Genomic DNA, 25,309 nt, shown 5'->3' with positions numbered 1-25,309 from the left:
GGAACACCCTTGATCTGCAGCCTGCTGGCTGGGTTTCCTGCCTTTACTGCTGGCCTTCCGGAGGGGCGGGGTTCTGTCTCACCCAGGGCAAGAACAGGGGCTCACCCAGGGCAAGAACAGGGAGAAGCCAGCATTGTCCCCCCACCCCGCCCGCCGCAGGTCAGCTCTAGCCTCCCACACCCCTTTCCTTCACCCTTACTTTCCCATCCCACAAACTTCTCTGGGTATTAGAAGAATCTGTTGATGAGGATGAGTCAAGGCTGAGGGTTGCGGCTGCTCTCTAATGGAACTGGAAAGAGGCCCCGTGGGACACACTGTGTGCCCAGAAGTGGAACAGGAGTCTGAATGGGGGCTGTGAGGGCCCAGGGCTGGTGACACATGGCTTTCGACCCTTCACTGAGCCAGATGGGGATTGCTCCTGGCCTAGGGCTAACAGCACCTGCCAGACCCAGGCATTCTGGCTTCTCTCTCTGGTGAGATTCCCCCTTGCCTCAGGCCCCAGGGCAAAGACCACCAAGGAATGAGGAGGTTCCAGGGAGCGGAAAGGCTTTAATGAGCATCACAAGGGGACTGGGTGAGGGTACAGACCCCAAATCCGCCTCACTGCCATTGCTTCAGTGAGTAGGAAGGTGGGGGCCCAGCCCTGCTCAGCTGTCCCCTGACCCAGAGGCAGCTGGAGGGAAGTCCCCGGGAATCTTTTGTACCCAGCAAAGGGGGTGAGAGAAAGGGGAGAGGTCTGCTGCCGCTGCCAGGAGCAGGAAGACCTCAAGCAGCAAGCTGACCTCCAGAGGTCAGGAGAGACCCCGAATCAGGCAGAACATCAGCCACTGGAAGGGTTGATGGGCTAAGCAGGCGAGGAAACTCGTGGGACTCCCCAAACAGCATTGAAAACTCAGAGGGGGCCCCAGAGCCTGCTGGCTCCAGGGACTAAGACCCCTAGGGAGTCACCCCCAGACTGAGACATCACAAAGGGGCCCTTTGCCCTGTTCAGCAAGGGCCAGCAGAAGATCTGGAGGGAGAAGCGAGGATGGGAGCCTGGGTGGGCGGAGGAGGCCGAGGGGAGCCTGGGAAGTGCACCAGGGGCTGGGCGGCAGGCAGCGCCATGAAGGGAAGGTGGGAGGGTCCTCTAGCTGCTGTCCTGCTGTTCCTGCTGGCGGATGAGGTTGGCAATGGGGCTGGTGATGCCGCCTATCAAGGTCCAGTACTCATCGAAGCTGATGCGCCCATCGTGGTTGGCGTCCAGGTTCTGGATGAGCTTGTCGGCAGCCTTTCGGTTCCCCGTGTCCTGGAGAGGAATGGGGGTCAGCAGTGCTGAGGGCAGCGGCCCCACAGAGCCCAAGGCAGGACTCCTGGGGCTCTGGCCTGAGTAGCTGCTTCCTGGGAAGATTCGAACCGAGCCCTCCCTGGTCAGGCCTGGGTACCCTGAGAGGACAGAGGCCTGGGTGGGGAGGGGGGAGACCCTGGTTTGGGGGGTCACTCTGAAAAGACAGAAGGCACAGTGAGGGAGGGTACCATGTGAGGACAAAGGCTTGGGGGGTTGACAAGGCCCTTGGGTTGGGGGACCTCACCGTCAGCATATGGTTGAGCTCTTTCTGAAGCATCTTCCGGAAGCTGCTCTTGCTGATCTTGTTCTTGACCAGGCTGTGTTTAGACACGTACTTGTAGAAGTTTTCCACCAGGACCACGACCGCCTTCTCCAGCTCCGTGTAGCAGTCTGCCATCTCACCGCCTCACTCCTAGGGGGGCCTGGGCACCATGAACAGGGGAGGTGAGGAGACCCCACAGTCCAAACCGCCTCTGGCCCCCTGCCCTCATCCTCCCCCTGGGCCCCCAGGCTGGCAGGAGGGATGCAGGAGGGATGAGGCAGGAAAAGGGGGGCACCAGGGTGGGCCTGGAATGCGAACTGTGTGGTTGCTGTAATCCAGATGCTCACCAGCTCAACCGCCCCAACAGGTTCCCCCAGCAGCTTCCCCAAGCCCTGCCCCAGCCCCAGGCATTTGGCCTGTCAGAGCCCCAGTGAGATCAGGAGGCTCCCGTGGGAAGGGGGTAGAGTAAGTGCCCATCCCTCTGCCCTCTCCACACCTGACCCACCCAGGGCCCCTGCCCTGGGAGCAAGCACAGCTAGAAGGGGGCGGGGAGGCCAGAAGCCGTATCCCCCCAGCGGCAGGATTGGCAGAGACCCTGGCCCAGGCCACAGAGCAGGGGGCAGGGACCTAGGCCCTGCCCAGTCCCTTCAGCTGGGCACCAGGACAGGGACCTCAGGAGCCCAGGGAAGGTTGCCCCTCTCTGGGAAAGGGCGATATCCTCATCCATTGATTCAGACTTTCTGCAGACCCCCACCTACACCCTGCTAGGCTGCCCTCCCTCATATCCACCCCAAAATACATAGAAGGACCCAAAGACCCTCCAGCCCATTACCTAAGGAGGAGCTAGGCCTGGTTCTGCCCCAGCTGGAGACAGAGCTGCCGACAGAGGCCACATGCATCACCCCCTCACACCAGGACAAAAGGCACTCACAGTCCAAGCGGATACAGCCTTCTGAATAACAGGATATGAGGGGAACAGGCGGGTCTACTCTGTGAGTCGCCGCCCATGCCCAGAGCCCCCCCAAGTGAACCGGGGCAAATGAGCCTCCCTTCCCACCCCCAAGCCCAGGAATGTGCTACAGCTGCCCTGCTCTTGGGTCCTGGCAAGAGAAGGTGGACACAGCCACCATCCAGTCCTGGGCATCCTGTTGCCCAACCTGGAAGAGAGGTCTGCTTGGCCAGGCCTCACCACAGCCGTATCCCCTGCCCTTGGCACCCTGCCTCCCTGGCTCCCAGACTCCCAGGCCGCACTGGCAGGGGCTACCGTCTCTTCCGGGGTCTGGTCTCCCCAGATACCAGGCATTCCTTGAGGCAAGGATAGTTTCTTACGTGCAGCCATTGTGTTTTCTGAACCAAAGGGCATGACTCATTGACTTCAGGACCACTGTTTTCAAATCCTAAGTACATAAGCTCCCTGCTTTTAATCTCTGCATCTCCCCTCGCCTGCATCATCTGGCACAATGGCTTACTTGAGGTGTATGTTCTATAAATATTCTACCTCCTTCCAGCCCTGGTATCAGGTATCCAAAGCCCCTGGCCACCCTTCTAAGATACTTCCCTTACGAAGCTCTTTATGAAGGAAGGATGTGACCCAGAGGGATGAAGCCCTAATGGAGGAAGGAAATGGGGGTTGAGACAGAGGAGCGTCTCTGACCAGGGACCCTGCCTTCTGTCCCTGCCTTGCCCACCTGACCACTCTGGTCTGTGGCTAGAGGATGGAGAATGGAACTGGGACTACAAGAAACCACATTCTTTCCCCATGCTCTTTGTTTATTAAGTGTGTGACTGGGGGTACCTGGGTGGCTCAGAAAGTTAAGCGTCTGCCTTCAGCTCAGGTCATGATCCCAGGGGCCTGGGATCGGGCATCGGGCTCCCTGCTCATCAGGGAATCTGCTTCTCCCTCTCCTGCTCCCCCTGCAGGAACATGCTCTGGGCATGCTCCCTCTCCCTCTCTCTCTGTCAAATAAATAAATAAAATCTTAAAAAAAAAAAAAACGGTGTGTGACTATGAGGTCCAATGTAAGACTTTCATGCAAACACCCTAACACTCACAAATGACAAGGGAGAAAAGTTTCGATCCACAAACCACTGTTCTGCTGCCCCTGAGTGGGGAGTGGCCCAGGACCAGGACCCGCATTCCTGGGGATTCCAAAAGCGGTACCCACCTCAGCAAGACTGTGCCAAGCCTACTCCCCACCAAGCTTTGGCAGTAGGAAGGTAGCTCAGAGAACCCCCAAACCTAAACCATTCCAGACCTTGTTCCTAAGTTAGGAACCTGTGGGAACTAGTCAGGGAGAGGAAAGAGAAAGAAATCAGGTTTCGGATCCTGTGCCTCTACCCCCTCCCCCTGGCCCACCCACCCTCCTCCCCACCTTTCTTAGAGTCTTGTTTCTCTGACTCCTCCTGCCCTTCCTGATACCACGTCCCAGCCCCTACCTGGCCTCTGGCAGCCGAGCAGGCCAGACACAGCTGAGCACCCAGGACAGTCAGCTGCCTGCCTCAGCAGCCCTGGTTTTTGGTCCCCAGTAGTCCCCCCCCACACCTTCTAGTCAAATGGGAAGGTGGGAGATAGCCATCGGGATAAGCGCTTCTCCGAAGCTTTTTCTGGAGGAAGGATATCAGAGTGGGATAGTCAGGTGTCATTATCCTCTTCCTCCCTCCCTCCCCTGGGGGCCAGGACACAGGCACCTGTCCCCCCCACCTGCCGCATTCAGCCACCAACCAAGCTGGAATCAGGCTGGAGGGTCAAGCTGTCCCATCAGTCCCTCCTAGGAAGGGTTGGCAGGAGGTAGGTCCTGGCCTGAGAGCCTGGGGGGTGGGGTGGACATGTACATTAGAGCCTTCCCAAAATGTAGGAGTGGGGGGACCACTTGTCCTCCAAAGGGCCTTCTCACCCAGAGCCCCCAACCCTCCCCCAATGTTCTCCTTGTCCCTTCCTTAGCTGATTCATCCTTGAGCAACCCAGAGGCCCCACCCCCATCCCCGCCCACCTCAGTCCAGCTTGCTGACTTCTCCCAAAGCCTAGGAGCTCTCTGACCCTTGACCCTGGGTCTTGGCCACAGCAGCCCCGCCTCCCACCCCCAGGTTCTAGGCCTCACCCCTCCAATTGCCTCCTAACCACCCCCAGTCCCCTTCAGTCTGGAGCCCTGAACATCCACCACACACAAATCCACCCTCTCTCCCCACTACACATACTCTTCTCAAGTCTCGAATGGTCTCTAGGTGTTGGGAGATGTCCCTGAACTTTTATGCCTCCTGGTCACCGTCCTCTCTAGAGCTTGGCCCACTCTCAAGCCTGAATTTGGCGTTTCCTGTGTCCCTTTCATACACCTCAAATTCGTTCACTCATTTCATTTATTTATTTATTTATTTATTTATTTATTTATTTATTTGACAGAAAGAGACACAGTGAGAGAAGGAACACAAGCAGGGGGAGTGGGAGAGGGAGAAGCAGGCTTCCCGCGGAGCAGGAAGCCCGATGCAGGGCTCGATCCCAGGACCCTGAGATCATGACCTGGGCCGAAGGCAGGCGCTTAATGACTGAGCCACCCAGGCGCCCCAGTTCACTCATTTCTCATCATTTATTTCCTTCTTCATCCATCAGCTCATTTATTCACTCATTCAATCACCTGCTAGTTCTCTCGTTCACTCACTCATTCCTTTCCTTCTTCATTCATTCGTCTGCCCCAAGTGCCTTCGGTACACAGGGAAGGTGTGATCCGGACTGGCTGGTACCCTGTCACTCTATTTACAAGGCTGTTTCCAATGAATATCTCCAACCTCAACGGCCCCATTCTGTGCTCCGTCTTCTCACTCCTTTCCTGGTTCCAGAGGCTACAGTCTCACGCAGGAGCCCCCGCCCCCCCAACCCTCACAGGACTCACTGCATCTAATTCACACATCCACACACAGAGCCCCCATGCCCCGTCCACCCACCTCTGCCTTAGAGCATGTCTCTGGAGGAATAAGTCCATTCCTCCGGAGCAGCGTCCAGACGAGTGGAGTTGGAGTATGGTGTGGACACTCACACAGCCTGCTGCCCTGGTCCCCTGGTCTCACCAACAGCCAGAGAGCTCTGTACTAGTCAGCAAGGAAGGCTGAGCCCGGCCCACCAGCACTCGCAGTGCTCCCTCTCGGAGCGCCCCTGCCCTCACCCCCAACCCTACAGGGCTGGGCACCGCAAGGCCCCAGCAGGGCAGGTGGCTCCACCAAGCGAAGCCAGTCAAGCCACAGCCTGCCTGGGTCCTGAAGTGGAAACAAGCCTCCTCTCCTCGGGCTCTCAGGCTCGCTGGGCCCTTCCTGGTTCCTCCTGGACCCCATCACCTCTCCCAGGACACAGTTCCCAGAGCTGGGTGAGGCCTGTGCCCAGGTCTGACCACCTCCCAACCCCCACCAACACGCGTTTGTCCTTTTTCTGTTAAAGGAGGATCGGAGCAGCTGCGACAAAGCTCCTGAGCACTCTGCCTTGTGGCACAGGCCCTGGAGAAGAGCCCCGTCAGCCTCTGGGGTAGGGAGGGGGTCTCCCCACCCCATCCACGCCTCTGAAGGCCTCTCCAGCCCCCAGCCCCACCAGCAGTCTCCATTCCCAAACCAGCCTGTGGGAAAATTAACAATTAACCGAACCTTCCTGCCCAGTCTCTAGCAGGCCCCCCGCTCCAGGCTCCCTTCACTGCCCCTCCTCCTGGCCCCAAATGCTTGCAGGGCCTCTCCAGCCGCCCCAGACCTCCCAGGATGGGCTGGGGGTGCTCACCTGCCTCCTCGGATGTCTCCTCTCCAGCAGGACTCTGGGGCCTGGGCTCTGGCGCTGCCAAGCAGCTCCCCCCCCCCCCGCTCAGCTCGGCCAGGACTCCTCCCCGCTTCGCTCCCAGAATCTGTCCCACTCCCTCAGCAGCGTGCCTGGCTGAGCTGGCTCGGTGGGGAGGTAGTGACTGAGCTCCCTCTTGACTTAGCCCTGGGGTTGGGCCCTTGTTAAAGAGATACACACCTTTTTTAACACCCCTCCACCCCCACCCCAAAGGGAGTGGTGGAAGCAGGCACCCCCCCCCCAACTCCACCCTCCTCATCCTGCAGGGCCTGAGCAGAAAGAATCTAGTCGGTGGAGAAGAAAGGGAAGGGCTGTCACCTGCCCTGATCACCTGGATCACTGGGAGCCCAGTTTCAGGGTCCCCCAAAAGACAAGTTCAGTGAGCATTCCAGGCCAGCCTGGTTGGCCACAGAAACTTCCTTGCTCGTAGGATTTCAGGAGTAATGCCTGATTTCTGTGGGCCCCAGTCAGAAGCCGCAGCAGAGCCTGGCCCCTGGTCTTGCGACTCCCGTTCCGACCACCAGGAGCTGACAGCCATTCCTAGGACCTGTCAGGTGCAGCAGAGGATTCTTCTGGGAACACCCTTCCCCAGGACACCCAAGGGAATTGGCCAGTAGAGACTTCAGCTCTGGGCGCTTGCTCTGTGTCAGGCTCTCTTCTAAGGACTTTATGTGATGTGTCCACTATCCTCTTAACAAATCTGTGAGAGATATGAAGACCCCATTTTACCGATGAGGAAACTGACACTCTGGGAGCACGCCCAAAGCTCCAGAGATGATCAGTGGCAGAGCTGGGCGCAAACCCAGGCTGCTTGGCCTGTTTCTCAGCCCTGCCTTTCCCTTGCTGCCAGTCAGCCAAGGTCCAGCACACCGGGGTCCATCGCGCTTCCCCAGGTGAGCACACGTGGCCGCTCTCCTGTCAGAGGACCAGGCCCTTGGCAAAGAGAAGCCTATCCTTCAGAGAGAACCAGGTCTCCCAGCTTGGGGCCTGGGACCCATCCTCAAGCCAAATCCATGGGGAAAAGTGAGTCCCCACTCACTCCCACTGCAACCACCGCAGCCCCACGTGTCCCGGGCCACCAAGGACTCTGCCATTCACCCCAAACCCCCCGTGGACCAAGGTGGGGGGTGGGTGTCCAGTCAAAACAACATCTTTTCTTTTTCCATTTTTTTATTAATCAAATGATACAAAACAACCATCATTCTTTAAATGCCCAAGCACCCAGCTGGTCCTCTCCCAAAGTAACACCCTCCTCCGCCTCTCCCTCAGCCTGATCTTTCTCGTCCCCTGCCCTGGGCCAGGGACAGAGTGCTGGGACGAGGCTGGAGCAGAGCTGGAGGCAGGAAGGTGTAGCACTGGACAGACAGCTACTGTGTGGGTTGGGGAAGAGATTAGGAAGGGCAGGTTCTGAGAGACCCTTTTTAGTAACAAATACCCAGCCCCATTCCCAGCCCCCTTCTTCCAGTCATTTCCGGTAGCCCACCTCCTCTCTGCCCTCCCCCCCCCCCCCCCAACCAAATTACTTGGCCCTCTCACCATCCCTATCCCTCCAGCAGCTCGCCACACCTATCCCTGGCCCCCACCCACCCCGAGCCTCCCTCTGGTGGGGACTCCTGGACCCGTTAGCTCCATGGCACTCCCAGGGATGAAGTGCACAGAGAGCCCTGGGAAGGGTCACTGAGGACTTGAACCTTGCAGAGGTGAGGCAAGTGCAGACGGGGGAATTGTGTGGTGCAGGTGGAGAGGACTTTTATTTCTAGACCCCAACATCCCCCCCAAGAATTCCAGGAAAAGGTTCTCAGCTGCCCCGGACAGGGCTCTCCAGCTTCACACTCCTGGCTGCTTCTCCAATCAGCTCCCAGAAACTCCCAAACTCCAGTTTAGAATCGTTACAGCTGCCCAAGTTGGCAATTTTCTCTTCCAGCCCACAGTTGCTCTGAGGGGAGGGAAGACACCACAGCTCAGCAAGGCAGAACCTCCAATCTTCCTGCCCCACCCTGCCCGGGGGCAGGAAGCAGGACCTGTGCCTGGCACTGGCAAGGGGAAGGGCTAGGGGCTGCTAGTGCCCGGGGCCGGGGCACAGTGGGTGGGGCCTTGGAGACCTTGCTGGGGAAGTCAGGGCGCTGCCTGGGGAGGGGCCCACTCAGTACCGGCATGAGGTGGGGCAGCTGCTGGGTGACCAGGTCCTGTAGTTCGGAGGCGGTCAGCGTCTCCTTCCCACCCTCCACAGAGTACTGGTGGAAGTTCTTGATGAGGGTCTCAATGGCCCTCTCCACGTCGCTGAATTCCTGCGCATCCTGAGGGCAGGGGACATCACCAACATCAGGGAGGTTCCACCCACCTAACAGCACCCTGGCTAATGGGGCAGAAGACAGCTGGAAGGCACAGGGGCTCCCACCCACTCCAGAGCCCAGCATCTAGCCCCCCTGCCCCCACTGGCCTCTGCCCTGAGCCACAGGCCAAGCAAGGCTTCCTCCCTGTCACTGGCAGCCCCCACGCAGGATGGGTTCTAGCACGAGGCATGGACACCTCTTCCCAGGAGGGCTCCTTGTGTGGACACATCACCCTGTGTAGACACCAGAGAGGAGTTTGGGTCTTCCAGGCAAGGTCTAGGGTACAAGGCAAGGCCAAGGCAAGGGGGCAGAAGTCAATAGGGACGCAGACCCTCAAGGTGGAGGAGTGGAGCATGGGAACAGAAAGGCCAGGCATGAATGGGCCCACCTCAGCATTGGCTGACCGACACTGTCCCATGGTGCCCAGTGCGCTTGTCCTGGTGAGAGTTGTGTTGTCCTACAGCTGGCCACAGGGGAGCCGATGGCTCATGATCTGCCTAGAGGAGGGAGACCGAGGGGAGGGGAGGGCTCAGCATTTCTTTCTCAACTATCCCCTCTGGCTGTACCCCAGATATTCTGTGCCTCACTCAGGAGGTCGGGGCCAGCTCCACACGAGGACCGGTCTCTGCGAAGGATCCAGGCAGGAGCTAAGGTCACAGCCCCCAGGCCCACCCATCCAGAGGGAATCCCTTGGGCCTCACCCTAGATCAATCCTCCCACTTCTTCCCACCACTCACCTCTGCTATGCGCGTGCACACACACACACACACACACACACACACATACACACACTCCAGCCTCTAGGACCTGGCTCCCAGCCCTTCTCCTGGCAGGCCAGGGTAGAATAGCCAAGTGTTGCCCTCTGGACAGGGGGCAGCCCATTTAGTTGAAAAGCCCTGTGTCTCCTTACCTGCTGGGAGCTGCTGGGACAGGATGCTAGGAGTTGGCTCACCTGAGCTCAGCTCTTATACCTGGGGGCAGGGAGGGAAGGCAGGGGGCTGGGCCTCCTCCCTAAGCCGCCCCTGCTATTACTGTGGTCTGGGCTGTGAGCCAGCTGTGTGGGCCCCACCCTCCATTGGCCAGAGCTCCAAGAGCCCGCCCACCCTGCCACTGGAGGGGACCATGGAGGGCTGGGTCTAGATTGCCCCTGGCCCCAGACCAGCAGGCAGAGTCAGGGCAAGAAAAAGGGAAGGGAAGAGTGGGGGCTTGGCAACACTGCAGGGTGAAGCCCAGGAGGAAAATCCCGGAGGAATTGTAGGGCAGGGAAGTGGAGGGGCTTTGAGAAGGAGAATCAGAGGCTGATCGAGGCAGGGCTTGTGGTCCAGAGGGAACGAGGGACATGTGAATTGAGAGAGGTCCCCAGGGACCACTCTGTACTTTGCCATGTCACACACACGCACTCATACTCCTCCCAACAGGGCCAATTTGGGTGGTGACACTCATACCTGCCGTCCCCATGGCTGAGAGGTGGGGAAGGAGCCACAGAAGGGCAGCCTGGTAGAGGGGCCCGACTGAGTGTTGTCCCGACTCCCCTTCAGCTCCCCTCAGCCAGCAAGCACATGAGTGAGAGAGACGCAGATGGGTTACCTGGCAGTTAACAACCTCTCCAAACAGGTTGGGCTGCCTACTTCTCCCTCCCTCAGAAACCCATGCCTTCCCTAACACCCCCCACCCCAATCCAGTGCCCAGGATGACATCCCAGGAAGCCTGGAATGACCCCAGTGGACCTCCTCACCTGATGGGGAGGGGGAAGGGAGAAGGGCAGGCGAGTTAGTGTGGGTCAAGGCAAGGATGGGGTGGGGCCCAAAGCCTGAACTCTTGAGGTCAGGAGCATGTCTCCCACGCCCCTCCCAGCCCGTCCCTGTGTCTCCTTCTAGGGCTCCCCTGTACTTCTAGAAGTGTCTCCATGAAAATGCCCTCCCAAGAGTATCTCATTATCTTGTGTTCCTCAGAGGGTCTCAATCTGGGGACCCCCTGAAGGGCTCAATCTGAGGGTTTCTCCAAGAGTGCCTCAAACTTGGATCCCACTGAGGAGTCTCAGTCTGGGGGACCCTCCTAGAGTCTCTCGCTGCGGGGAAGCCCCCTGTGAGATCCCCTCTGGAATGTCTTCAGCCAAATAACCCCTCAGAGTCCCAGCCTGGGGGTCCTTCTGGGGTCTCTCAGTCTGAGGGCACTTAGATGGAAGGTCTCAATCTAGGACCCTTTTTGGTGTGTAGTAGGGAGGTTGTCTCAACCTAAATGTTCCTCTGGACTAATGGACACCAGACCCTGGCAGTGACAGCCGCCAGAAGGCCTCACCCACTGGGCTGCCCTGCCTCTGCTCCCTCTGGTGGCGGGCAATGCAAACCATATGCCCCTCAAGCCAAGGATGGGGAGAAGGGCACCACCGTCCATCCCACAGTCTTCATACCAGATCCTTGTGTCCATTCTTCTGCCTCACCCCTGCTATGCAGGGAGGAAGGAGAGGAGGGCCTAGTGTTCCCAAGCTGCCCATCCAGAGATGATCCTAGTTCATCACAGAGGCTATGGAACATCAACCCAGTACCACCTATTCTTGTCTTTGTGAGCTCAGCCTCTCTAAAATCTGTCTCCTCATCTCTAATATAGGACCTAAAAATAGCACCGCCCTGGAGGGCAGTGGGCAGGGGATGGGCTAGACGGGGGACAGGCAGTAAGGAGGGCACCTGTTGTGATGAGCACTGGGTGGTGCATGGAAGTGATGAATCACTGAAGTCTACTCCTGAAATCAATACCACACCATATGTTAACTAACTAGAATTTAAATAAAAATGTGGAAAAAAATAGTACCTACCTCAAAGGGCTGTGAGAATTAACTAACTTAACACAGGAAAAGTGTTTAGTACTGTGCCTGGTACACAGCAAGCCCTCAACCCAAGTTCACTGCTATCCTTACCATCCCATGACACAAACCCCAGGAATAAGAAAAGTGGGAGCTGCGGAGGCACCTGGCAGAATAGGACTCACTACACCTGCCCCTGAGATCTGTTCCTTCCTTTCATATACTCATTCATCAACCATTTACTTATTGAGCACCTACCCCGTATAAGACCTGGTGCTAGATGCTGTCGAATCCAAAGATAGGACTAACTTTCCTGGTCCGTAAAGAGCTCGTAATTTTTTTTAAGACTTATTTATTTATTTGACAGAGAAAAAGCACAAGCAGGGGGAGCTTCAGAGGGAGAGGGATAAGCAGGCTCCCCGCAGAGCAGGGAGCTGACACAGGGCTCGATCCCAGGACCCTGGGATCATGACTTGAGCCAAAGGCAGACACTTAACCAACTGAGCCACCCAGGTGCCCCAAGAGCTCATAATTTTTGGACCCACTCTTGGTTCAGGGCAGAACTTATCCACTGCTTACTCTCAAGAGAAGAAAGAGGGGTAGGTGGGAATAAGAAACATTTATGTTTCAAGAAAGAGGCTTTTTTTGGAGGGAGTGGGGTTCTGCCTGGTTGGCCCCGCCCAGCACTATCCTGGTCAGGGCTTTACTTCTTCCGGATCTCCAGGGCCCTCTCCTTCCGGATCTCCTTGGCCAGCTCCCCTATCAGTCTCCAGTATTCGTGGAACTTGAGCTCGGAGTCCTGATTCACATCCAAGCTCTTCATCTTCTCATCTAAGGAGCCCACATCCTGAGGAGACACCAAAGGAAAGGGTGGGGTTAGAAGTGAGAGTTCTCAAGACAGGGAGAGAGGCAAAAACTGCTAATCTCCACTCTCTTCATATAGGACTTGCCCCGCTGCGGCCCCTGGACAGCGCTGCCACGGTGTCGGGCAGTTAACCACCTCTCCAAACCGGCTGGGCTGCAATGGCGGCAGCCGCAGGAGGTAGGGGGCCCGACTTGTAGTGTTTGCCAGTGTGTAAACACTCCCACCACGGCTGATTATGAACCACAAACACGGTGTCACTGAACACAGAGCTGGGAAGAGATGCACACAGTGGGCTCTCGCCCACAGGTGGTGAGCTCCAGCACACCACTGCACCTGTGATTTGCTCAAGGACCCACTCTGGCCATCCTCAGAGCACAGGACGCTCGGGGGGCCCACGTAGGCACGGACCCACTCTGGGTCCTCAGAGCCTTCTCAGGCCACCTTCCTCCTTCACAGAAAGCTAGAGAAATTCACAGCCCTAAGCTGCTCATTTGCATAACCCCAACGTAGTCTCATTTTTTCCAGTTTGGTTATTAGCCTGGTTGATCAGAGGAATGGCAAAGACAAGGGGTATCTGATTTTGTCCTTGACAAAGTCTCTCATGACAGGACTGTGAAATCAAAGGATATATAAACTGGACCCATGATCAAAGGATCTGTTACTAGATAAACAGTCACAACCAGAACATCATCTACTGAACACGGGACTGATGTCAAGCTAGAGAAGGGCGCCGCCGGCAGAGCCGAACGCTCAGTATTTGAATCAGTATTTGCATGAAGGCAGAGAAGACATGCCAAACCCACAGAGGGCACAAAGCTAAAGCTAATTCATAGAAAAGCTAAGCAAGACCTTTGTAAAAGCCACAATCATGCCTTTTTTTTTTTTAATATTTATTTGGGAGAGAGAGACAGCAACCACGAGTGGGGGGAGAGGCAGAGGGAGAAGCAGACTCCCGCTGAGCAGGGAGCCCGACATGGGGCTCGAATCCAAGACCCTGGGATCATGACCTGAGCCGAAGGCAGACGCTTAATCGACTGAGCCACCCAGGTGCCCCCACAATCATGTTTAATTGTAAAACACTTTAAGCACTGCCAGTGGAAGGCAAAGATGCCCAGTGTAACATTATACTGGGAGGGAGGAAGACATACAATTAATCAAGAGAAAGAAATAAAAGGTATAAGTGTTAGGAAAGAAGAGGCAAATTCACCTCTTATTATATCAGCAGTTATATAATTGCAGACCTAGGAAAAACCAAGACTGATAATGACTAACATTTCAACAATTGTAAGCACTTAATAGTGCGGACTGTTCCAAGGCTTATGCTAAACACAGGACATGCCTTACTCCATCTAACTTCGTAATCTGCTGGAATGACGGGGACCTTGTCCACCTTGTTCACCACTGTAATCCCAGTGCCAGGGAGAATGTCTGGCACATGGCAGATGCCTGTTCGTCACTGTAACCCAAAGCCTAGGACAGTGTCAGGACAGGACATAGTAGGTGCTCAATAAATATTGACTGAATAAATGCAATCCAACAAGGAAGGTATTATTATAAGTCTATTTCACAGATAAGAAATTAAGGCTCAGGGGCGGCTGGGTGGCTCAGTCGTTAAGCATCTGCCTTCGGCTCAGGTCATGATCCCAGGGTCCTGGGATTGAGCCCCGCATCGGGCTCCCTGCTTAGTGGGAGGCCTGCTTCTCCCTCTCCCACTCCCCCTGCTTGTATTCCCTCTTGCTGTGTCTCTCTCTATCAAATAAATAAAATAAAATATTAAAAAAAAAAAAAGAAATTAAGGCTCAGAAGGAGTGGGTGACCAGGGAAGACAAGCTAGAATCCGCATTTAACCTAGATTTTCTGACTCAAAGCTTATGCTCTTATCCACTACTTTGTATTTCTTCCCCCCAGTCAGAAAGTATACGAAAGATCCTGTTTAAAAGAGTAACAAATGGGGGCACCTGGGTGGCTCAGTCAGGTAAGCATGTGCCTTGGCTCAGGTCATGATCTAAGGCTCCTGGGATGGAGCCCCGCACTGGGCTCCCTGCTCAGCAGAGAGCCTGCTTCTCCCTCTCCCTTTCCCACGCCCCCTGCTTGTGCGTTCACGCATGCGCTCTCTCTCTCTCTCTCTCTCTATCTCTGTAAAATGAATAAATAAAATATTTTCTAAAAATAGTAACAAATGAAATAAAGCACTTAGTCATAAATTAAGAAATTAAGCTTTTGTGAAGAAAAATGAACTGAAGAATATGAGAAAACATGAATAGAAAAATGTACCCTTTTTTTGAAAGACTCAATAGTGTAAAGATGTCAATTTTCCCTGAAATATAATTTTATATGATCCTAATTAAATATCTACAGGATTCCTTTTTTTTAAGTTTTATTTTATTTTACTCTTTTTTAGTAACCTCTACACCCAACATGGGGCTCAAACTCACAACCCTGAGTTCAAGAGTCACACACTCTTCTGACTGAGCCACCCAGGCGTCCCTCTATAGGATTCTTTTTAACATGATTAAATGTTTCTAAAATTCTTCTTGAAAAACAAACTGTGGGATCCACCACAAAATTCTGAAAAATAAGAATAATGAAAGAAAACCAACCCTACAGGTAATTAAGGCATATTAAAACTACAATAATCAAACAAAATTGTTAATAAATAATAAAGATTAATGAAACCCAATAAAGAGACCCAAAATACATATGGGAATTGAATAAATAATAAAAGTGGTATTTCAGCAGGAAAATTTTAATAATAAAATAAATTTTTTTTTTTTTAATATATTAAACTGAGAAAGACCTTTCCAAACTTGGCATAAAACACAGAAGCCATTGGGCGCCTGGGTGGCTCAGATGGTTAAGCATCTGCCTTCGGCTCAGGTCATGATCCCAGGATCCTGGGATCGAGTCCCGCATCAGGCTCCCTGCTAGGCGGGGAGCCTGCTTCTCCCTCTGCCTCTGCCTCTCTCCCTCTCTTTGACTCTCATGAATAAATAAATAAAACATTAAAAAAAAAAAAACACAGAAGCCATTCACTAGAAGTTTGATAGATTTGACTACAGAAAAATTTTTTATATTCTGTATGGCAAAAACTACCAAAAATAAAGTCAAAGGACAAAGGACAAGTTAGGAGAAAATGTTTGCAACACATACAATAGACAAAAGGCATATTTCTTTATTCTATAAAGAGCTATAATAAATCAATATGAAAAAGAAAATCTCTTAAATAAAAGAAATAAGCAAGCAGTTCACAGAGGATTATCCATGTCCATCAAAAAAAAATTTTTTTTTAAGATTTTATTGATTTATTTGACAGAGAGAGACACAGTGAGAGAGGGAACACAAGCAGGGGGAGTGGGAGAGGGAGAAGCAGGCCTCCCACCGAGCAGGGAGCCCGATGCGGGGCTCGATCCCAGGACCCCGGGATCACGACCTGAGCTGAAGGCAGACGCTCAACGACTGAGCCACCCAGGCGCCCCTCAAAAAAACTTTTTAATGTTCCATTTCAATCAGAATTCAAGAAGTGTAAATCAGAACAAGGGATCAGTTTTCACATATTAGATTAGCAAAAACCAAGTCTGATAAGACCCGATTTGGGCAAGGACGCAGGGAAATAGGCATTTGTATGCACTGTTGGCCTTGAAACCTTGCTTGGGAGGCAATATCCATAAAAATGAAAAATAAACATGCTTTTGACCTAATATTTCTACTGCCACACATTTACCCTAAATATTTTCCTCAAGTATGTAAAGAAATGTAAACAAGAATGTTTGCAAAAGAAAGAAAATGGGTATCAGAAATATCCATCAATAGAAACTTAGCTACATAAATTTGTGTTAACCTATATACCATATGTATAGTGCATCATTTTCTTAAAACAGGAAAGTATCTATTTTTTTTAAGATTTTATTTATTTATTTGACAGAGAGAGAGAGAGAGAATGCGCACATGCACCTAAGCAGGGGGAGTGGCAGGCAGGGGAGAGGGAGAAGCAGGCTTCCCGCGGAGCAGGGAGCCCTTAGCGGGCAGATCCCAGGACCCTGGGATCATGACCTGAGCCAAAGGCAGACGCTTAACGACTGAGCCACCCAGGCGCCCCATGGTTCCATTTTTAAAAAGGTATTTGTAGAACAGTAGTTAAGATGCATTTATTCATTTACTCAACAATTCTTACTTTTTTTTTTATTTTTTTTTTTTTAATTTCACTCACTTGATATCTGCTCTAAGTGTTGGAGATAAAACAGTGAGCATATTCCTTTCCTTCATGGGACTTACATTCTTGGTAACATGCAAGTGTGTACGGAAGTCAGGCTGTGATGGGTGTGTTGTGAAAGAAAATAAAGGAGGTAAAGGAATAGAGGACAAGGAAGGTGATCTTTGCATTCTTAGGTGAAGGAAGGCAATGCTGAGGATTTGCCATTTGAGCAGAAATCTGAGTTCAGTGAGAGTAAGACTAGCCAATACCTAAGGAGTGAGCATTTTGGACCAGGAGAGCAAATAAGTATAAGTAACTTTGCTGCGTTTGAGTTTTGCTATAAAGGGGAGCGGAGATATAAGACATAGCAGGAGGGACTTACAGAGCCAAGAGAGAGGGCTGTTTTGGGTTTTGTTTTGTTTTCCTTTTTTTAAGATGGGAGATATTACAGAATATTGGGAAACCAATCAGAACAATCCAGTGGAGAGGGAAAACTGATGATGCCAGAGAGAGGAGGGACTGAAAGAGTCCAGATTTTAAGTGGTGAGAAAGAATGGAGTCGGGCAGCAGAGGAGGGTTGCCTTGGGCAGAGACAGAGGCTTCAGGTAACAGGCAGGCCCCGTAAATGCTGCTCTGCTTAGATTTGGGGAGACAGTACACAGGAGTTTCCTGATTGCTCTTAATTTTCTCTAGAAAATTCTCAGTGAGAGGGAGAATGTGGAAAGAGGGACTGGGGTTTGAGGAGAGGAAAAGTTGTGACATTGTCATCTGAAAGAGGTGGTAAATGAACCAAATTGGGAAATGGAGCAGAATTGGCAGATTGTGCCGAGGGCCCCCTTGGAGTTTGTGGTTCCAGAATTAAAGACAGACAAGTCAACACTGTGTATCAACTATACTTCAATGAAAAAATAATAATAACAAAAATTATAAAGTGGGACAAGTCAACATGCAACACCTTTTCCTGCAGCCAGATTCAGCTACCCAAGTGCAGAGGCAGAATGGTTCGTAGACGACTGATCGGGTTGTTGTTGTTTTTTCTTTGAGAACGGAAATTTTGCTTTATTTTGGATCTGAGAAAGAATGGTAGATTTAACCCTCAGGTTAATGGAGGTGAAATACTGGACTTAACCTGAGTTGAGATTCTGCCAACCAGCACAGGAGAAACAGAACCAAGGGATTGAGGGACTGATTGTGTTGCTGCGCCTTAGAACCCAGCTGAGTGAGAAGAGAACTGACACGAGGGGCTGACATGGGAAAGAAAATATGACAGGGTCAGGAGAATGACGGTCCCCATGGAGTCGAGGAAATGCGAGAGTGGGAGGAACAGAACTGGAATGGCAGGAGGTAGTACCCAGGGAAAAGGAGGCTTGAAATTGAGATTCTGGAGGTGGTACATTATTTTGCTAATGACAAGATCTGAAGCAAGAACAAAGGAGTAGGCTAATCAGAAGCAGGACAGAATCTTTGGAAGCAAGGGGTTGAAGAAGTTGAAAGGCCCAGGTGTTGGATGAATTTTCTGTGTGCAGACTGAGGACCCCGACAAAAGCAGTGATGAGAAACAGTAAGGCAGGAGCTGAAGGGGGGCAGGTTCCAAGGAGCTTTGCATAGTAGGAAGAAGAAGAAACTAAGATCTGGAAGCAGTGACAAAAAGCTAAGAGGTCACTTCTTGCATTTCCAGGCCCGGAGGGAGTTGGATTTGGAGGAAAAACCAGTCACTGTGTGGCAAGGCTACAGGGAATGTTGAACCTCAGGTGGAGTCTCAAGTCTCCTGAGAGAAGAGGAAGGGAAAAGTCTGAGAAGTCTAGGGATGTACGGGATTTTGCATATGATAGACTGAGTTTCCAAGACGTGTTTGTTGTTTGTTTGTTTATTTTTAAATCCATATCCACACACTTTCACGTGCCTGTGAATTCTCAGAAAGGGTATAAAAGAAACTTAACAGCCTGCTATGATTAGGCAACTCAGAGCGGATGAAATCTAAACTCCTACTCTGTCCAGTGAGTAGGAGAGAAGGAATGACCTTACCCGGTACGTTATTGAGGGGATTCCCAGAGGGGGTGAGAAGTAGTCAAAGATTACTTACAGGTCCCTCCTACCCTGAGGTTCTGTCACTCCATGAACTGGGCTATGATTTTCTTTTTGACAAACCCCTTTCTACAGCTGGGCCTCAGTTTCTATACATGTGAAGTGAGCAGTTTGGTCTGTGCTTTCTCTCGGCCTCCTTCTAGCACTGATGGTCTACGACTCTCCTGGAAGCCACCTTTGGACCCACTGCTGTAGTGGAGAGGTAAGACCAGAGAGCAGACACAAGACCCAACAGCTCTGTCTGAGGGGAGTACAAAGTCCAGTAACACACTTGCACTCTCAGCAACACAGTATGACCAAGCTACACACGCAGTCACCCACACCCTTCTCCACCACACACCTGGGTCACATTATTGTGCCCAGACACATCACCTCACATCCACAGTGTCCCGCAGCCACGGTCTTCCAAAATCTCAGGCCCAGAGACCCCCACTTACCTTGAGCAAGTGAGGCAACTGCTGAGTGGCCAGTTCCCTAAACTCATCGATGCTGAGGCTACCCTTCCGGCCCCCCTGCCCTGCAAAGGTGAAGAAGGTGCTGACCACGGTCTCAATGGCCGCCTCCAGCTCCGTCAGTGGCTGTGCTGCCATCGGGACTCTGTAGGACGGGCAGGGAGAGAAAGGGAGAGTTAGACTAGACCAGAGTGCCCCTGCCCTGGCATTGGCACCTCAGGCCCCTGCCTGGAAGAAGCATTATGGGCCAGGAGAGAGGGGACAGGGATGGAGCCTGGGGCAGGGACCAGGAAACAACAGCTCAGCGTAGGTGGGGGAAGGGGTGTTTGCTTCCAGAAACACCATCCTCTCTAGGTCTGAGGCTGGTGGTCCTTTCCAAGTGTCAGTGCCCTAGGGACCCCTCGGTGGTGGCCCTGCGGTCTGGAGACCCCTCCGAGAGGAGGCACTTTGGAGCGGCCCCTCTGTGGCCCTCAGTCCCAAGGGCCCTTTCTGGGAGGCTCAGCGGGTCCCGGGGTCATGAGGCTGCCTGTCTCCAAAGCCTGTTTGTGCAGCGGCCCCGCCCGCCCTTCCCCGCAGACAAGCCCGCGGTCAGGCCCACAGCGGCTGCGGTCAGCCTCCGCTCAGGCCGCAGGGGCAGCGGGCACAGGGCCGAGCCCACTCCTCCAGCCCCTTCCCGCCACTCCCCTCCACGAGGACAGCGGCCGGCCCCCCAAAGCCTCCCGAACCCCAGTCCGAGCTGGCTCGGGGAGACGCCCGGGAGCCCCGGGGCGGGGGTGGTGGGGGCGAGGGGCGGGAAGGCGCCCGGCCCCAGGGTGGGGGCACGGGACTCACCGCGGCAGGGGGAGGTGGGCGCGGGAGCCGGAGGGCAGGAGCGAGCGGAGCCCCAGCCCAGCCCGGAGGTGTCCAGCTTCTGCCTTGATGCCGGAGGGAGGAGACCGCCCAGGCCCGCCTCCCGCCCGCCTCCCGCCCCGCAGCATCCGGGCGGGGTGCCCGGGTCCCCCCGCCCGCCCCGACCCACGCGCGCCCCCCTGCAGGGGGGAGGCGGGAAGGCGCCTCCCGGACAGACCCCCTCTGGGCACCGGGACATCCTAGAGGCCCGAGAGGGAGCCCTGCCCAGGAGTTCAGTCTGAGAAGCACCACTGAGAGCCCTTCCGAAGGAGATCCTGAAAAGGACCCTGCAGCCCAAGACCCCCAAGAGGCTCCCACACACAGAGGGGAATCCCGCTGAGACCCCCGTGGAGAAAGATTTCCTGGACCGAAATCTCTCAGCGGGGAGTGAGACTCCCAAGATTAAGGGATTCACTGAGAGGTCCCCTCACTGAGACCCCTCAGCAGGATCCTCCCCTTTCCTGCCAGTGCTGGGGTGGGGGTGGGGCGAGGCCTCTCCGGGTCCCTCCCAGGACCTTTCCCACCCCCTTCCTCCTGGGCCCTGCCTGCTGGTGCCCAGCAGGGAGGGGGGAGGCAACTGAGGCTGGACAAGAGGACACAGGGCAGCCTGTTCTAGCCCAGGAGACAGAGGGCGCCTCTGTCCACTCCTGGCCCCTTGCCCCACTGGGTGTCTGTCTGTGAAGGGGTGGAGCCAGTGGGGAGGGGGGGGTCAGTGGGGGAAGGACTGAAGACAGGTCTCCCCACACAGCTCCCTTAGCCACATTTGCAGACTCGTCCGTCTGTCCAGAACCTGCTCCCACCTCAGGTCCGGGCTGACAGTAAGTATCCTGTGCCACCTGTGCTAGGTCTCTCCTGTGGCCAGCTTGGGGGAAAGGGGACTTCAGCAGGGCTCCTAAAGTCTGGGGACAATAGCATTGTGCTGCACCGAGGGTCTGGGAGGGGTTTGAGTGACAGCAGTTTGGGATTTGGGGGAGACAAGGTTTGGACAGTAGTGCAGGGAAGCAAGTGAAGGTCAGAGGGAGGTCTGTGGTATTCCTCAGAGAATGAAGAAGCCAGTGGGGAGCCCAGCCACCAAGCTTCCAGGAGATCAAGCCCTCCTACCACAGAGCCCTCAGAGTGCCCTCCCAAGGCTCCCTCAATCTCCCGGTGCTGGGGAAGGGAGCCAGCTCCCACCTTGCTTCCAGGCGGGTAAGAATAAGAAAGCAAATGGAACTGTTGCTTCTGTCCCCACACCCACCACCACCCAGCCTTGCCAAGGGCTCAGGTCCCAGGGAAATCTGGGGGTGGCAGAGCATGGACCATGTGAGATCAAGAGGAGGGGGCATTGGGGTAGTGTACCCACTCCCAACTTTCCTTTCACGTGACCTTCCCTTTCTTGGCTCAGACTTTCAGACTCCTCTTTCCTTCAAGTCTTTCCCTTTGTTTTCCTGTCTGCCCCCTCCCTGCCAAAGTACTCTCCAAACGGCCCCTACATAAAATCCCAGGCTGCTCAAGGGCTCCAGGCAACCTCTAAGTGCCCCTACTGGATGGGGCCAATAACTGAGCCACTAACAGCCCTCCCCCACAAACACTCTTATCCCCTCCATCAGTCCCGGCTTGGGTTCCATCTCCCCAGGTCTCTGTGACAACTGCTTCTCATGTCCAGAGTTCAGGTGACACTCACAAGGTTCCCATTGTAAAGGTGGAATGTCATTTGATCAGGGCCCATTGTTCAGCCCCCCAGGCCTGGGGAAAGACAAGGACACCTGATCTGAGACACCTGAGCTGTCTCCTGAGGCTGTGGAGGGGATGACCATCCCAAGGCCAAAAGAAAGAGGCCCACTGGCTTGGCAGTCCCCTCTCAACAAAACCCTCCATTTTTCTCTTCTTCTCTCCCCTTGAATTCAGAGGACATACTCAGCCTTTTATCTCCCCCAACATATATCAGACCCATTCTCCCACTACCACTGTCCTCACATCATCCAGGCTGGGCCTAGGCGAGGGAGTGGGCAGCAGCAGGGACAAGGCCCCAGGGGTCTCCTCTCCCTCACGCTGGGAGCCCTGGCTCCGGGGAAAGGTTTGGTCATTCCTCTCTCGCTTCCCACCATCACCCGATGGAAGGCCTGATTCTGCAGAGAAGTAAGAGGAACCAAACTAGAGGTAATGGAGGTGCACCCCGGGGAAACCAAAGTGACCTGTTCGGGAGAGAGCAGAGTTGAAGGACCAAAAGAGGCCCCAGTCTGCTGACAGGAAGCTCAGAGGCACTTAGATCCCCGTCCCCATGAAGCCTTGGGCCAGCCACTCTGGCTGCCACTCTCTCCATCAGGCTGGCTGAGGGCACCAGACTGGCTCCGTGCCAGGGGTAGACAGCAGAATCAAGGCCGTAGAGAACGCAGCTCACCACCCTCAGCAGCAGAGCTTAGCTGTGCCAGGCAGGCAAGGCAGGGTAAAAATAGAGCCAGAGGAAGCTTGGCAGTGTCCTGTGACCATCCCCACCTGCCTGCCCCGCCCTCCTCAGTGTCCACCCAGGCAGCCAGGAGCCACTGCAGAGTCCACTGCAGGCCTCTAGAGCCAGCCCAGCTCCAGCGGCTCTACCTCCACGGCCCCAGTCCCTGACTCCCTCTGGCTGGGATATGGATTGAGGGACACAGAGAACAAGCCTGGATTTAGGCCTGTTTGGGTTCCCACATCCTAAAGTCTCAGTGAGAGATAAACTGCAGTGTGGCTCTGCTCTCAGGGCGACTTCAGGTGCAGGACCAGGGCCAGGTCTGAGGGCTCCCCTCCCCCCAACCCCAGATACCCTGAGCATGGTCCCCAACTTACTTCCATGGTGGGGGGTGGGTAGGTGAGCTGCACGATGGGCTCTGAGCTGGAGACAGCGATGGAGACTCTCATCAATGTGTTCCATGCCCACTCGGGCAAGGAGGGAGACAAGTACAAGCTGAGCAAGAAGGAGCTAAAAGAGCTGCTGCAGACTGAGCTCTCCGGCTTCCTGGACGTGAGCACAGAGCGGGGTACAGGGTGGGGTGGGGGAGGGGGGAGGAACAACAACTGGGGACCTCCCTACCATCTTTCCACCCCACCCCAACTCAGTCCAATCATCTTCTTCTTCTCCCAGACTTCTTTCCTGGATTTTTCTTGGTTCAAGACAAAATACCCTAATTTGTTAATCACCTGTTAAGTGCTAGGACCCATGCAGACGCATCATTAAAGAAGGCTCACAGTCTAGAAGGGAAAGACTGACACATGGAAGTAAACCATGAACACCAGGAAGTAATCTGTTCAGGAGAGCCCAGAGTTGAAGGATCAAAAGAGGCCCCAGTCTGCTGACAGGAAGCTCAGAAGCACATAGATCCCCGTCCCCATGAATCCTTGGGCCAGCCACTTAGGAACTACACAGAGCGTTAACAGAATTGCCAGAAAGGACTTCGGGACAATACTAACCTGACTGAAGTGGGCTTCTCCAAAGAGGTGGCACTTGAGCCATGGATTTCCACTGGAATATTATTAGGATAAATGTAGACATATTAGGAGGTATCTGCATGAACAAAAGCCTGGAGGAAAGAACATGGAGCATGCTCAGTAGTTTTGACCAGAGTGAAGGATGCAGAAAAGTAGGCTGCAAATGCTGATTATTCTATAATAAAGAAGCCAGGAGAAAGTGCACCAGCTTTGAGGTTTTATCAGGCCTGGGCTCCAATTTTGACCCTGCCACCTTCCAGCTGTGTGACTTAGGCACGTTATTTAACACCAACTGTTAATTTGTTTATTCTCTAGTATGCAAATAATGAAACCTACCTCATACTGTTTGTGTTAGAATTAACAATTTTACAAGACAATCCCTGTAAAGCTTCTCTAGGCACTCAACATATGGTAATCAATGTTGTTATTATTCTGCCTTGTTAAGGGGTTTATTCTGTAGGTAACAGGAGGCCACCAGTGTTAGTTTTAAGGAGGGACTCAGAACAGTCCCATAATTAGATGTAGTTCTGCCTCTTGCTCACCTCTGCCTCCTTCTTCCCAATCAACTACCCCCCCTTGCCCCGATTCAGTACTATTCATCTCCCTATAAACCCACCTCTCCATCTCCTCCCTCCACAGGCCCAGAAGGATGCAGATGCTGTGGACAAGGTGATGAAAGAGCTAGACGAGAATGGAGATGGGGAGGTAGACTTCCAGGAGTACGTGGTGCTGGTGGCTGCCCTCACAGTAGCCTGCAACAACTTTTTCTGGGAGAACAGTTGAGCAGACAGCCCCAGTGGGCAGCGCCCTTCCCCCTCCTTCCCCCTCACCCCACTTTTCCCTCCCTACACTCCTACCCTTGCCCACCCTCCACCAAGGGCGCAAGAGTAGTGGGCCAAGCCTGCAACTCATCTTTCATTAAAGGCTCTTCTCTGGCCAGCTGCTGTCTGTCTCCTTTGGGGTCTGGGAGTGAGTAAATCAAGGTTGCTCACTCCCAATTCACCTTATTTGGGAAGGGATCTTATTCGGAGAGAGGTCAAGGGGACATTACATCTTCCTAGCTGAGGAATGCTCAAGGCCCAGGAAGGTAGGTGTTCAAAGTTCCAGCTGCAAAGACAGAAGAATTTCCCTTCAGTCTGCAAAGAATATTTACTGAGGACCTACCATGTGCTAAACATTGTGTAGAAACTGGGGGTGTAGCGGTGCACAAAACAAACACGACCCTTACTGTCACATAGGTAAAGTCCAGTAAGGATGCCAGACCATTAAACACACACACACACACACACACACACACACATACACACACAAATGCTAGGAAGAAAACGAAAGGATCTTGATGCACGTATATGCAGATGGGTTGAAGATGTGTTCATTCACTCATTCCTCAAACATCTGAGTATTTTTATTGTGTACCCAGGCATAAGAAAAATCCTGTGTAGGTCTGCATCGAAACGCACAGGACTGGCAGATGGGGAGGGCATGGAAGGGGGAGCAGGGACACAAAGACACCCCCCCACAGGGATTTAACAATATTCAGGACGAGAAAAATATGCACAGGCATTGGTGACCGGCGTAGGATCCGGCGCCTTGGCCTTGGCTGGGGCGTCTATGGCTCTTCACAGCCCGGAGAGAGCCCGCGTCCAGCACCGGGGCCCAGGTGCTCGGGAAGAGGCACCGAGGCAAATCCCGCGTACAGAGTTGTGGATGGTCGCCCTTACCCGGGGCGGGGCGCCGCGACGTCTTTCTCCCCGAGACCGAAACTGCTCTAAGAGGTCCAGGTTACAACCACCCTGCCTGGACCGAGAACCTCCAAGACCACCAACCGCGAGCACTGGCCTCGCCCCTCCGCGGGCGGGGCGG

The 25,309-nt window shown here is 53.9% G+C and overlaps 4 protein-coding genes across 8 annotated transcripts; 1 reads left to right on the top strand and 3 right to left on the bottom strand.

Moving 5' to 3' along the window:
* Positions 1–529: 529 nt before the first annotated feature.
* S100A16 (S100 calcium binding protein A16) lies at positions 530–6,545 on the bottom strand. Of its 2 annotated transcripts, none has more exons than XM_032398650.1 (3): positions 6,337–6,545; positions 1,569–1,746; positions 530–1,285 (listed from the first exon to the last, which is right to left on the bottom strand). In XM_032398650.1, exons 2-3 carry the CDS (start codon positions 1,719–1,721, stop codon positions 1,127–1,129), a joined length of 312 nt encoding a protein of 103 aa, XP_032254541.1. In that variant the 5' UTR covers positions 1,722–1,746; positions 6,337–6,545; the 3' UTR covers positions 530–1,126. The 2 variants fall into 2 exon arrangements, with proteins under 2 accessions (XP_032254541.1, XP_032254542.1); XM_032398651.1 differs by lacking the exon at positions 6,337–6,545 and adding an exon at positions 2,419–2,517.
* Positions 6,546–7,941: 1,396 nt separating this feature from the next.
* On the bottom strand, positions 7,942–11,421 carry S100A14 (S100 calcium binding protein A14). The gene is made up of 4 exons (XM_032398693.1): positions 10,169–11,421; positions 9,112–9,220; positions 8,541–8,687; positions 7,942–8,326 (listed from the first exon to the last, which is right to left on the bottom strand). Exons 2-4 carry the CDS (start codon positions 9,139–9,141, stop codon positions 8,189–8,191), a joined length of 315 nt encoding a protein of 104 aa, XP_032254584.1. The 5' UTR covers positions 9,142–9,220; positions 10,169–11,421; the 3' UTR covers positions 7,942–8,188.
* Positions 11,422–11,973: 552 nt separating this feature from the next.
* Positions 11,974–25,306, bottom strand: S100A13 (S100 calcium binding protein A13). Of its 2 annotated transcripts, XM_032398644.1 has the most exons (4): positions 25,168–25,306; positions 23,429–23,538; positions 19,103–19,262; positions 11,974–12,370 (listed from the first exon to the last, which is right to left on the bottom strand). In XM_032398644.1, exons 3-4 carry the CDS (start codon positions 19,253–19,255, stop codon positions 12,227–12,229), a joined length of 297 nt encoding a protein of 98 aa, XP_032254535.1. In that variant the 5' UTR covers positions 19,256–19,262; positions 23,429–23,538; positions 25,168–25,306; the 3' UTR covers positions 11,974–12,226. The 2 variants fall into 2 exon arrangements, with proteins under 2 accessions (XP_032254535.1, XP_032254534.1); XM_032398643.1 differs by lacking the exons at positions 23,429–23,538; positions 25,168–25,306 and adding an exon at positions 19,949–20,082.
* On the top strand, positions 20,708–24,385 carry S100A1 (S100 calcium binding protein A1). Of its 3 annotated transcripts, none has more exons than XM_032398648.1 (3): positions 20,708–20,823; positions 22,819–22,982; positions 24,086–24,385. In XM_032398648.1, the coding sequence occupies exons 2-3, from the start codon at positions 22,842–22,844 to the stop codon at positions 24,227–24,229; spliced, it is 285 nt and encodes a 94-aa protein (XP_032254539.1). In that variant the 5' UTR covers positions 20,708–20,823; positions 22,819–22,841; the 3' UTR covers positions 24,230–24,385. The 3 variants fall into 3 exon arrangements, with proteins under 3 accessions (XP_032254539.1, XP_032254538.1, XP_032254536.1); XM_032398647.1 differs by having other exon boundaries at positions 20,708–20,827; positions 22,830–22,982; XM_032398645.1 differs by having other exon boundaries at positions 20,710–20,823; positions 22,830–22,982.
* Positions 25,307–25,309: the final 3 nt, after the last annotated feature.

Source organism: Phoca vitulina, unplaced genomic scaffold (assembly GCF_004348235.1).
Source record: "Phoca vitulina isolate PV1807 unplaced genomic scaffold, GSC_HSeal_1.0 scaffold118, whole genome shotgun sequence".
In the NCBI taxonomy this organism is placed as follows: Eukaryota; Metazoa; Chordata; class Mammalia; order Carnivora; family Phocidae; genus Phoca; species Phoca vitulina.
Note: the sequence above shows the minus strand (reverse complement) of the source record. Positions and strands in the feature narration are given on the sequence as shown.